The sequence below is a fragment of the Miscanthus floridulus genome, chromosome 12 (genome assembly GCF_019320115.1).
Source record: "Miscanthus floridulus cultivar M001 chromosome 12, ASM1932011v1, whole genome shotgun sequence".
Taxonomy (NCBI): Eukaryota; Viridiplantae; Streptophyta; class Magnoliopsida; order Poales; family Poaceae; genus Miscanthus; species Miscanthus floridulus.
The window spans coordinates 34,751,933-34,764,781 of NC_089591.1; the positions used below are offsets into that span (position 1 = coordinate 34,751,933).

Sequence of the window (12,849 nt, forward strand, 5' to 3'; positions counted from 1 at the left end):
TTTTGTCTATCTTTTTCTTAGCCCAAGCGGCTAGAGGAAACACTGTCAGGTGGTATGTTGGCATGGAGGATAGGACAGAGGTTACAAGAGTGAGGCGTCCCGCTCTGTTTAGTAGTCTTCCTTTCCATTTGGGTAGTCTTTGCCCAATACGGTCTATGAGAGGTTGCACGTGGACCCTTTGCAGTGTTCTAATGTGTAGTTGAAGGCCCAAATATTTGCATGGGAATCCCCCTCTAGTGCCGGTGAAAGGTGCCAGGACTTGGTCTAGGTCCACGTTTGCACAACCAATAGGATGTACTGAGCTCTTTTGTAGGTTAATATGAAGTCCGGAGAATGTGCCAAAAGCCTGCAGGATGATTTTGACGGCGTCCACATCGTCGTACGTGGGGTTGACGAAAATGGCCGCGTCATCTGCATACATTGAGGTTCTCCATTTTGCCGCCGTGATTGGTAATGGGGTGAGTATCCCCTGTTGGGTTGCCAGGTCAAGTAACCGTTGAAGCGGGTCCATGGCTAGGATGAAAAGCATGGGGGAAAGCGGATCCCCTTGGCGGACGCCTCTGGCATGGCTAAAAGTGGCCCCCCGTCTTCCGTTCAGGATGGGTGTCGAAGTGGATGTACGTAGGAGGATGGAGATCCACTCACGCCATCGTTGTCCGAAGCCCAGAGCCTGAAGAGTCTCAAGCAAGTACCCCCAATGCACCGTGTCAAAGGCTTTATGGATGTCAAGCTTCATGAACAAAGCCGGAAGCTTATGCTTGTGTAGTCTTTTTACCGCGCCCTGGACGTACAGAAAATTATCATGGATGCTTCTGTGTTTTATAAAAGCGCTCTGGCAGTTCGAAACAAGGGAGTTGAGTCGAGGGGCAAGTCTGTTAGCTAACACTTTGGAGAAGATCTTTGCAATGGCATGGACTAAGCTGATGGGTCTAAAATCAGTGACTCTTGTCGCATCGGTTTTTTTTGGTAGAAGGATTATGGATGCCGAATTTAGCCACTCGAAGCCCTGTGCATTCAGATTGAATAGACTGATCATTGCCGCCATAACATCTTCCTTAATGGTTTCCCAGCACGCTTTGAAGAAGGCACCCGTGAAGCCATCCGGTCCTGGCGCTTTGTCGGAAGGCATTGAATATATAGTGTTTTTTATTTCTTCTTGTGAGAAAGGCACCTCCAGCTCGGAGAGGTCATGTTGAATGTAGCCAAGGGATTGCCAGTTTATGGTGGCCGCTCTCGGGACCACGGAGCCGATGTGGTTCGTAAAATAATCTTGTATCACCTTTTCTTTGTCTTGCTGCGCCATCGCGATCCCCCCCTCCGTATGTAGACAATGTATGTAGTTCTTTCTCCGTCGTGCATTGGCTCTACTGTGGAAAAATTTAGTGTTAGCATCACCACATCGGATGTAAGTTAGCCTCGATCTCTGTCTGATTCTTGATTTTTCAATAGCGGCGAGGCCAATGCCACGGGATTTGAGGCGGCGACATAGGTGAAGCTCCATGGCAGTGAGCAACCTATGCTCTTGGGCTGCTTCTAATTGTAACAATACTTCTTTTACTATGGCGAGTTGTATCCTTGTATCCCCTATCTTGTCTTTCTTCCAACGCTTGAGCGCTTTTGCCAGACGCGCCATTTTGATGTGCAAACGCTTCATAGGAATAGCCGAGGCGACCGTCCTATTCCAAGAATTATGGACAAGATCATGAAAGCCTTCCATCTTTGTCCAGTAATTCTCGAAGCGGAAAGACGTGGTCTGATGGTGGCTAAGCTCTCCCTGAAGTAGCAGCGGGGTATGGTCCGACATGAGCGATGGGAGGGAGTGTAAGAAACACGCGGGGAAGAGCAGATCCCATTCGGGGGTGCATAGTAGTCTGTCAATTCTAGTGAGTGTCGGGTTGTCCTGTTGATTGCTCCAGGTGAAGCGGCGCCCATTTAGCTTAATTTCTTTGAGCCTCAAATGATTGATCGCCGCTCTAAATGCCCCCATGAGACGCTGGTTTAGGTTGGAGTTGTTCTTGTCTTCCGCCTGGTAGATGAGATTGAAATCCCCCAGGATGAGCCATCTATTGTGTTCCGGCGGTGGAATGTTCTTTAATTCATGGAGGAACTGAAGTTTGGCTGCCTCTCCCTGCGGGCCGTATACCACCGTAATCTGCCATCTTGTTCCATCGGCCCTCATAGTGATCTGCGCAGTTATGGCATTCGAGGTTAGTAGGATGTCGGAGAGATCGAAATAGTCTTCATTCACCGCAAGGAAGATGCCTCCTCGCGTATTGTCCGCCGGTAGCACAGTATAGGAGTTTACGAATTTTGTTCCGACCGTTCGGCACACCACACTATGGTCCATGATTTGCATCTTGGTTTCCTGTAGACATACGATGGTTGCCGCTGTGGTTCTCACTAATTCGTATACGGAGTCTTGCCGCGCTCCATCATTCAAGCCCCTGACGTTCCAGTTCAGTATCTGGCAATTCAACTGTGCCATAAGAAAACCAAAAGCGCCCTTTTTAACAAAGAACTGGGGAGGGAGGCAAGCTGGACGCCGGTCTAGCGGTTAGGACATTGGCCAATTTCTTATGGAATGATAATCCTGAGGCACATAGGTACCATCTAATTAACTGGGATACAGTCAGTTTGCTTAAAGAATTTGGAGGTTTAGGTGTCCCAAATCTAAGAGATTTAAATATCTGTCTATTGGCTTCCTGGATTAAGAGATATAGTCTAGATGAGAATAAGCTTTGGAAACAGGTGATTGATCATAAGTATAGTACTGATAGGCCTAATATCTTCTATAGTAACACAACTGGTAGTTCTAGTTTTTTCAAAGGTATGATCTGGGCTGCTAGGGCAGCAAAGATGGGTTACAGATGGCATATTGGCAATGGTAAGAAAGTGAGATTTTGGGAGGACAACTGGTTAGGATCATCTAGTTTAGCTATTCAGTTTTGGGACATCTATGTGTTAGTCAATGAAAAAGCTCAGACAGTTTTCGAATTATGGGATGGAGTAGATCTGAAATGTACTTTTAGAAGAGGAGTGGATGAGAGACTTATGATTAGATGGCAAGAAATCATCCAGCTAGCCTCTACTATTGTGTTTTCAGATGAGGAAGATTCCTTGATCTCGACTTTTAATTCTAGGGGGATGTACTCTTCCCAATCTCTTTACAAAGTCATAAATTTTAGAGGAGTAAAGTTTGTCCATGTTCCTGCTGTATGGAACCTCAAAGTTCCACCTAGGGTACATTTCTTCCTCTGGCTTTTTTCTAAGAATAAGGTGTTAACCAGAGATAATTTAGGTCTTAGAAGGAAAGTAAATGATCCTTCTTGCCTTTTCTTAAGTGAAAAAGAATCAGTGAATCATTTATTTTTTTATTGTGCAGTTACCAAACAGATGTGGTGTTATTTGTCTGACATTTTGGAAAGGAATGTAGGGATGGACTTATTGTCAATTGGCCAAATGTGGATTAACAATAGTAGATGCTTAGTTGATAATATGTTTTGTGCTGCTGCCCTGTGGGGGCTTTGGAAACTAAGAAATGACACGTGTTTTCAGGGTGTTGTATGGAGGAGTGTGCTTTCACTACTGATTGCAATTCTGAATATGCTCACAAGCTGGACCCTCCTATGTCCAATGGAGAAGAGACCGGAGTTCAGTCTCAAATTGGAGAAGCTGAGAAGAGTGGCAACCAGTCTGCCGAGGTTGCTTGGCTGAACAAGGTGGAAAACGAGTGGGAGAAACTAATGTACAAGTCGGCCTTGGACCGGAAGCAGAAGACTTATCCTAAGGAAGTTCAGAAGAGGTTGGTGGTTGCTTCAGATACCTGTCTGGAGCCCAAAGGAAAATGGATCAGCTTCTTAGGCTTTGAGAAAGAGTAGAACATGTAATCCTGAGAGCTGTAGTTATTCTGTGTTTTGCTGTTGAGAGGGAGCTAGGAGTGCTGTTTGAGATTGAAACACCAGTGTTTAAACTGTTACTCTGCTTCTTGTGATAATGCAATGACCGGGGCAATGCTGGACCTGGACCGCATGGAAAATGGATATGCCGCGGCATAAACCCGGACGCGGCGAATATTCTCTCTGGCCATGTTTAGATTGCAAAAAATTGCAACCTGATGAATACTAGCATTTTCGTCTTATTTGGTAAATATTGTCCAATCGTGGACCAACTAAGCTCAAAAGATTCATCTCGTAATTTTCAACTAAACTGTGCAATTAGTTATTTTTTTTACCTACATTTAGTGCTCCATACAAGCGGCTAAAAATTGATGTGATGGAGAGAGAGTAAAAAAACTTGGAATTTGGAGGTGATCTAAACGAGGCCTCTCTTTGGCGCGGCCGAATTCTTTTCCCGTTGCGAAGATGCCGTGTTCCGCACTCTTTCATCGTGGTGTATGTATCTCGCACGCACAACACGCGATGACAGGGGACTTGTGTATAAATAAATAGCTAGCGTTCTCGCTCGTCGCCTCCGCAAATTAGCAAATCCGCGCGCGCATTACATACAAATATACAGCTGGACATATATAATTTGGCCGTTAGCCAGCGCTGATAATTAATCCTTCTCTTCATCGCTAGCTCCATCGTCGTCTGACCCGCCGACTCTGCATCGATCGCCGGCGCGGCTGCCGGGGGAGCCGCGGACAGCAGAGACATGGCTATGCTCAAGGCCGCGCGCGCCACCGACGTCGTCCCGCCCGCCATGCCGGAACCGGACATCGCCGCGGACCTCGACGGCCTAGCGGCCTCCGCCGCGTCGTCGTGCTCGTGCATCAGAGGTACGACGTGCGGGGCGGAGGCGACGACGACGACGGCCGAGGGACGCCAGCCGCCGCTGGTGGTGATAGGGCACCGCGGCAAGGGGATGAACGCGCTGGCGTCGCCGGACCCGCGGCTGCGCGGGGACGTCAGGGAGAACACACTCCGCGCCTTCAACGACGCCGCCACCAGCCACCCCGCCGTCGCCTACGTCGAGTTCGACGTCCAGGTAATAAATCATCATGGACATCAAACATAGAAAATTGACTATGCCGGCAATGCATTCACTCGATCACCGGCGTGCGCCACCTCTGTGTGTGTGGCGTCGGCGTTCGTGAGCGACGGCACGGCACGTCACTGTCGTCTTCTGGGCCCTTAAGCCCGATTAGGAAAAAGGTTTCTACTGCCTGCTAGTTCCTGGACCGGGGGCCCAGCAAGGGAAGACCGCTTGCTTGACGCGTGGTGCGGTCCAAGCAGCGTCCTTCGTCCAGAAACATCACGGGGATGGTGGAATTCCTCTCCGCCTCCGTTCCGTTCTAGAGCACCCGACCTTATTATTAAAAAAAAATCCCTCGCTCAGAAAGCCTGCCTTGTGGGTCCGTCCGCATGAACCTAGAGTCACGTTATAATTGGATTTTGACTTTCAAATTGCCTACCTATACATAAAGCAAAAAAAACTCTGTTTTCGGGTAAGAAAAAACTTGTATGAATGTGGAGAAAGTAAAGGTTCTCTTAATTAAACCCTCTTATTTCTGCCTCTGCAACTGCAACTGAGAACGAGCAAGCAAGCGCTCTAACCATGGCTATGAATCTTGCAGGTGACAAAGGACGGCTGCCCTGTCATCTTCCATGACAACTTCACCTACACCCAACAAGAAGTAAGTTTATCAATTGCTCTGTTCAACTGTCCAACCACAAATTAAGCATCTCGCATATATAAACATCGTCTCACAATCGTCATGCTCAAATATTGTAATGTCATTCAGGGCGAAATCTCAGGGAAGCGTGTCACCGACCTTGATCTGGACGAGTTCCTCTCCTACGGGCCCCAAAGAGAGCAGCGGAAGGTACGCTCGCTAAACAATCTCAGGCCTTTCTTTCTTCAAAATGTAACGGGGTTGCCCCTTTCATCAACATTCTCAGGTCGGCAAGCCCCTGCTCCGGAAACTCAAGGACGGGAGGATCCTCAAGTGGGACGTGCGGTCCGAGGACGCGCTGTGCACGCTGCGTGAGGTCTTCCCGGGCGTCCACCGCCGTGTCAGCTTCAACGTCGAGCTCAAGTTCGACGACGACCTCGTCTACACGAAGGAGAGGCTGACCTGCATCCTACAAGCCGTCCTCAAGGCACGTGGCAACGCTAAAGAGGCCCAAGCAGCTTTCCTTGATTCCTTCTGTAACATCTCTGAAGAGAATGCCTACTGATTGCTCTATTACTTGGTGTTCAGGTTGTCTTCGAGCACGCCGACGACAGGCCCATCATCTTCTCCAGCTTCCAGCCCGACGCCGCGCAGCTCATCCGCAAGCTGCAAGACAAATACCCCGTAAGTGTCACTGCCACAACCCTGAAGTTTTCGGACCGTGAACAGTCAACACTCGATATTGACTGATGGGACCTACCCTGCTACGAACAGGTGTTCTTTCTGACGAACGGAGGGACGCAGGTGTACGCCGACCCGCGTCGGAACTCGCTGGAGGAGGCCGTCTAGCTGTGCGTCGCCGGCGGGCTGCAGGGGATCGTGTCGGAGGTCCGCGCGATACTCAGGCAGCCGTCGGCGGTGGCCAAGATCAAGGAGGCCAACAAGCTGTCACTGATGACCTACGGCCAGCTCAAGTGAGTGATCGATCACTGTTTGCCCACAGCCTGCTGCAGCCCGTGATGGGGAACTGAACGCGTGCTCGCTGTTTGTGCTTTGTGTGTGCCGGTCTCGCAGCAACGTGCCGGAGGTGGTGTACGTGCAGCACCTGATGGGGGTGGACGGCGTCATCGTCGACCTGGTGCGGGAGATCGCCGAGGCCGTGTCGATGTTCACGGTCACAGCGGCAGTGCACGAGTCCGGTTCCCAGGACGGCTGCGGCATCGTGGTGGGCGAGAGGATGGAGATGGCTGCCGGCGCGGTGGCAGGGACGCCGAGCTTCTCGCCGCGGGAGATGTCCTTCCTCCTGAGGCTCATTCCGGAGCTAGTGCAGTAGCGTGTTGTTCTTGCTGGCGGAATTTCTGCCATGATTGACCCGGCCCATTGTATATTATCAACCAAAGTCGTTGACTTTGTTTTTGTTTGTCAACTGAAATCGAAAAGGTTGTGGGTTGCATTTGTAATATCCCCTGTACATGAATTAGAAACACTGTAGCTTGCATGAGTGAAATCTGCAGTCCTCTCTGATATCTCCGTACAGGGACTGCAAACTATAGCCTTGCCTGTTGTCAAAAAAAAAAAACTATATCCTTGCCCAGAGGTCAATATACTACAGGAGCAATTGTACAGTGACATTTCCTCTCGTACTAGAAAACAGCGTGGCTTAGCCGCGCCTTATATAGAATTTGGGCCAGTGTTTGGCCACCTTCTGATGGAACATGCAAGCGTATTGTGCACTGGTTATTTAGGTTGAACCTTGTGATGGATATACAGTTCGTATATGACTGTCAGATATAGATATATTTGTTAACATATTATGTATATAAAATAGTTTTACGCTGCCATAAATTGTACATTTGAAGTGATGTTGCTTCGATTTAGGTTTGCATCATTATTTTTTCTATGGATTTTAAAATTTCTTGTATGAACAAGTACATACACACCGAATTATCTAGGTTGTTCTATTCATCGCTTTGAAGCATGGAGAGGCTTGGATGGCCGCTTCAGCACTGCTTCCCTGGCGGTCAGCAACGACACTGCCTGATCAAAGCAGGGGAGAGAAGCTTCACAGGCGACCATGCAGCGGCCGGCTCTGCGTTCTTCGGTGAAGGGCTAGCTTGTATGTGCAAGCTCCTGAGCCTGAGCCTGTCACTTTTCAGTCATATACTATTCATAATAAATTAATAGCTACGCAACCTGAATAGAAAGGAGGAAATGATCGAACAATGCTTGTTGTGTATTACAGAAGTTAGCAATGGTGTCATCCACTAGTTCCGCTACTGATAACAATGGTCGCTATACATTTAGTTTTGTTCAGGGCTAAATAGATGCTCTATCTGAGTAATTTAAGAATAGAGGGGAGGCGGATGATTTGCAACTGCTGGTAGTGATTTTCAGGGCTCAAATTAGATGATCTAGCCAAGTAAATTAAGAACAAAGAGGGGATCTTGATGGTTTAAAACAACTGGAATCTGACTTATTTATAAACCCAATTAAATAGATGAAGAGTAGGAGTTGAATGAGGATTGTTTAGCTTCTAGTTTCCCACACTCTTGTCTCACCCACGGGAGCCTCTGAAACCAGCAGTAGGGCTTAAGGACGGTGTTCGACGATAATGCGGTTGTCAATTCGATCGCAGGAAAACTGGTCGTGGATTAAGGGTGTCGGCCAATGATGATGGACTTAAGATTAGGCTTGTAAGCTCGCTCTCCACTTGTAGTTCTATCTTACAAAATACATGTTATATTCTGCAAGTGTAGTAAAGAAACAGAGAGGCCGAGAGGGTCATGGAATTAGAATTAGGAGGGAGCACTCTGCAATGACCACCTACTGTAGAACTTGCTATCATATAGAAACATGTTCCCAGAAGAGAAATTAGGATTAAAACAATGCAGTTGAAACAGTTAAGATCCAAGAATATACTTGAGGTGTGGAGCAAGCGGTAGCTCAGCATATACGGTAAAGAAAAGTAACTTGAAACCAACATGTACTTTGAAATTATAACAAGATTAATGTGATTAATGCATTGGACAGCCTGACAATTGATTGACAAGTAGCCGCATAATTCATGTAAAGCCATATTTTTTCAGTGGTGGAATAGTGTTTTTCTCTCACAACAAATCAACGAACAGTACTTTTCAGCTTGTTTTTTCAGCGACGCGCAGGGTTTCTGAAATCGGCATTGATAAATGCAAAGCTGAGGTAGAGAACTGAACATTGTCTGGTTATTTATTGGTAACGTTACCTACTAATGGATGTTTATGTACATGCATACTGAAGACATGGAGACAGTAATGACAAAATTACCTCCGTGTGATGTGACTGATTTACATGAGTAGGTGTCCGCCTAGAGCCTTCGGCTGCACCCGACGAAACTACTACACAGATAGCTGAATGATCAGGTACGGGATAGTATGATAAGCTAATGACGGGAAGGCACCGAACGGATGCAAAATCAACAAGCAGAGCCCTTTGAACATTTCATCGAACGCTTGAAGGGCACAAACAACCAAGAGCAAAGGAATCAGCAGAGAGGGCCCTCACGGTGCTCAAAGACGCAGTGTATGCTGAGATTGAAGCGCAAGAGAGGGGAAGTGGAGGCCAGATCGGAGCGCCGGTGTCAGTCGCGCCGCCTGGGAACATGGTCGCTCCACGTCAGATATGATTTCTAGAGGCGGCTAATGAGCATTTGTAGGGGTGATTCGGTCAGCCGCCTCTACCATACCGTCTCTACAAATCATGTATTTATAGGGGCGCTACAGTACCAGCTGCCCCTATAATATCTATTTGTAGAGGCGGCTACAGTACCAACCGCCCCTACAGTATATTTTTCCGCCAAAAAAATTAAATTACCAACACATGCTCCCCTAAATCATCCTGTCACGAGTAAAAAACATGATCAAGTATCCTGGCAAACTTGATTGTAATATTGTGGCCCAAACAATATTGTTTAGCCAAAAGTTTCTAAACATCTTCTATAGTACAAGAATCACAATAATAACAAACATACTCATATTATGACAACAACACATATATCTATATCACAAAAAGACCAAGCAAGCACTCAAGTGCTAACAAAACAAAAAAATAGAGGTAGTATGTGTAGTACAAGTAGATATGTCTAACATGTAATAAATTGGCAAAGAGGGTCAGAAGTTTCTTCTCATTTCATCAAGAACTAATAATTCAAACATTGAAATAAGCCCGGAGATGCAGCAAGTGCAGGTCGACTTTGAAGGATATCACACGGCTGAGCTCCGCTATTGCATCGTTCTCCTTGTGGCTATCCATCAGCACTGTGCAAATCAAAACGAAAACAATGTTTTAACCAGATTTATATGCTGTGCAGAGCAATACATGAAATACATGAAAAAGATGTATCATTGTCTAACATGTTATTCATCTTAGCACTTTCACAAAGACACGAGTACATGACATGAATAAGGAGTACTTTCACAGGTATGAGAGTTTTCACAAAGATGAGGTTGTTATGCCTGTGCATATTTTTATCCTAGCACAGGGTGGCTCTAAGTTTAGCATAATCTACTTGATTCTCGGCTGCTGCACTAGTCAAAGTGGTGCAGGGTTCAAAACTTGTGACCAATTTATGTTAAGAAGAGGAATTCTGCAAAGTGATACAATTCAGGATAAAGGACAAGTGTTTGCAGCGATAGTCCAATGAACTTCATGTTGAACAATAAAGAGAAGGTAATCACCACCGGGGCAAACAGATTAAAAAATGAGTAATTAAGTGCACTGTGCTTAAAACAAAGTTTCACTATTAAAGCTATATTTGAATGATGGCTACAGTATCAGACATTTTAGATAAGAAACATAGTAGTTCCATTTCAGGGAAAGAACATCACTTTTAGATTGGCATAGCCACAATAATCTCCTTGTTTCCAAATCGAGTAGACCGGCACCAATGTACGGTGGAAGAAAAGTATATAGGTATACAAGTACCAAAACAAGAAGGTCTTGCTATATGGATTCAATACTCAACTGTCAAGTTTAAATCCTCAAAAAAAAATTCAGGAATGCTTATTCGGTAGCAAAATTGTCAGTGAATGCATCCAACTTGATACTGGTTGCAAAGCGGTCATCGCATAGTAATTTTGCCTTTGGGATGTTGGCGAAGCATAACCATAACAATGTAAGCATTATGCTTACTCATCGAGGCCTCCCTAAAGACCCTAGGGAATTAACAACTGAACTTCCACACGGAATTGCAGCAAGACAACAAGTACCATAAACATCTTAATCAGAACTGATTCCAACTTCCCAAATATGAACATCTCATCAATCAAAACTTCCAAAATCTGTTAACAAGTACCTAGCGTGCACAAATACTACTAATTCTGATGGAAGTGGTCCTACAAATTCATTCATGGAACATTCCCCAATGCATATCATATGTAATCTTTCCTTCAGTTGGAGTCTAGGTTGAGTCAGTTAGGGACTGGGTGTGTTTGAAGTCGTGCCTAACCACGACATGGTCCGGGCTGGAGTTTGTCATGTTCACGCCATGGCGTGCCTGGCGCACGGGACAAGCATCGCGGTGAAACGGTGTTTGTACTCGATACGGCATGGCGTGGGATGAGGTCGTAATCCTCAGGTGTCTTATATATACATGAATAAAGGACTCAAAGGTCTGTCACGCTGGCAGCGCCGAAAACATATCTTTCTCACAAGTTTTACATCTGTCCTAGCTCTAGTTCTCGCTGCGATCACTGTGCCGTCGCCGGCGTCCACGTTCTGGCCATGTAGCTGCGTCGAGTTCCAACAAGTGGTATAGGAGCCGAGAGGTTGCCGGCAGAGACGTGTTCGGTGAAGAGAAGCTGCAGGAAGGCAACCTGGTGGTGGTGACCACCGTATTCGAGAAGATCAAGTCGTGAAGCCAGCCATCGCCATGGGCAGCAGCGGTGACAAGGAGAAGGAGCTGATGGAGCGAGCTTGGAATTAGGCCGTCGGTAATCTGGTATGGCCGATGCTATCTCATTCCAATTACCAAGAGTGGTCGGCTCATGTGCAATGCAATCTCAAAGTTATGTACCTATGGGATGCAGTAGAATCTAACAAAGTAGAGCGTCGTCGTGATCGGCTTGCTCTTGGCGCCATGATCCATGGCGTGCCCCCGGAGATGCACTCAATGTTGCTGAATAAGAAGTCACCCAAGGAGGACTGGGAGGCGATCAAATCTATGTGTTTGGGTGCAGATAGGGTGAAGGAGGTGAATGCACAGAAGCTGCTAGCTAAATTTGAAGCAATTTTGTTCAAATCTGGCGAGACAATCGAAGACTTTGCAGTAAGGATCAGGAAACTTGCAACCGATCTGAAGGGCCTAGGTGAAATGAGTGTTGATGATACTCGTATCGTGAAGAAATTCCTCAGGGTTGTGCCACCACGATACAATCAAGTGGCATTTACGATTGAGATGTTCTGTGATCGAAAAACATTGTCGGTGGAGGAGCTTGTTGGGCGTCTGCGTGCGGCAGAAGATCGCTTCGAGCCCTCAGTGGAGGAGGTGACGAACAAGGCAGGATAGCTCATGATGACCGAGGATGATTGGGTCGCAAATCACAAGAGCCGTGTGATGACGGAGTCATCAACTTCATCAGGCGGCAAGAGTGGTTGTAATAGCCATTACTCTAAGAAGGGCAAGAACGGGGCGCGTGGAGGTGGCGGTGGCAACCATGATCCACGTGACTCTAGAGGCAAGGAGCATACGTCCATGGGCACTCCTTGTCGAAAAGGACGCTGCAACAAGTGCAAGGTCTATGGCCATTGGGCCAGGGAGTGCAAGAAGGTGAAAGAGCCGGCAGAGGCAGCTCACCATGCCAATGTTGATGCTGATCCACATCCCGCTTTCCTTGTGGCACAAGTTTGCAATCTAGTGAGAACCACGGGCATTGCAACTCCTTGAGTGTTCTTGAATCAGGAACGGGTGATCCCATCCAAGTATGAAGAAGGGTCATAGGTGCTAGACACTGGAGCTACCAACCACATGATGGGGTGCAGGGCGTCACTGACTAGGCTTGATGAGTCAGTGAGGGGAGCAGTAAGGTTTGGCGATGGATCCATGGTAGACATCTACGGGATCGGGGCTGTTACGATCGCCAGCAGGAATCAGGACCATCGAGTGCTCTCTAAGGTTTACTACATCCCGTCTCTGAAGTGCAACATAGTCAGCCTTGGTCAACTAGAGGAAGGTGGATGTCGTGTTGAAATAGACAAAGGCG

The 12,849-nt window shown here is 47.0% G+C and overlaps 2 protein-coding genes across 2 annotated transcripts; both read left to right on the forward strand.

Annotated features, from left to right (window-relative positions):
* The first annotated feature begins 4,435 nt into the window (after window positions 1–4,435).
* LOC136497525 (glycerophosphodiester phosphodiesterase GDPD2-like) lies at window positions 4,436–7,216 on the forward strand. Its single transcript, XM_066493358.1, has 7 exons — window positions 4,436–4,986; window positions 5,576–5,635; window positions 5,744–5,824; window positions 5,901–6,101; window positions 6,203–6,298; window positions 6,389–6,588; window positions 6,689–7,216. The coding sequence occupies exons 1-6, from the start codon at window positions 4,654–4,656 to the stop codon at window positions 6,461–6,463; spliced, it is 846 nt and encodes a 281-aa protein (XP_066349455.1). The 5' UTR covers window positions 4,436–4,653; the 3' UTR covers window positions 6,464–6,588; window positions 6,689–7,216.
* Window positions 7,217–11,726: 4,510 nt separating this feature from the next.
* Window positions 11,727–12,155, forward strand: LOC136495691 (uncharacterized). Its single transcript, XM_066491554.1, has one exon. The coding sequence runs from the start codon at window positions 11,727–11,729 to the stop codon at window positions 12,153–12,155; it is 429 nt and encodes a 142-aa protein (XP_066347651.1).
* Window positions 12,156–12,849: the final 694 nt, after the last annotated feature.

What these genes read in the sequence shown, in the direction of transcription:
- LOC136497525 (XM_066493358.1), top strand. Translation starts at nt 4,654, where the DNA reads ATGGCTATGCTCAAGGCCGCGCGCGCCACCGACGTCGTCCCGCCCGCC. An exon ending in ACGTCGAGTTCGACGTCCAG is followed by an intron (nt 4,987 to 5,575) that starts GTAATAAATCAT and finishes TGAATCTTGCAG; the next exon opens with GTGACAAAGGACGGCTGCCC. An exon ending in TCACCTACACCCAACAAGAA is followed by an intron (nt 5,636 to 5,743) that starts GTAAGTTTATCA and finishes AATGTCATTCAG; the next exon opens with GGCGAAATCTCAGGGAAGCG.
- LOC136495691 (XM_066491554.1), top strand. Translation starts at nt 11,727, where the DNA reads ATGATCCATGGCGTGCCCCCGGAGATGCACTCAATGTTGCTGAATAAG.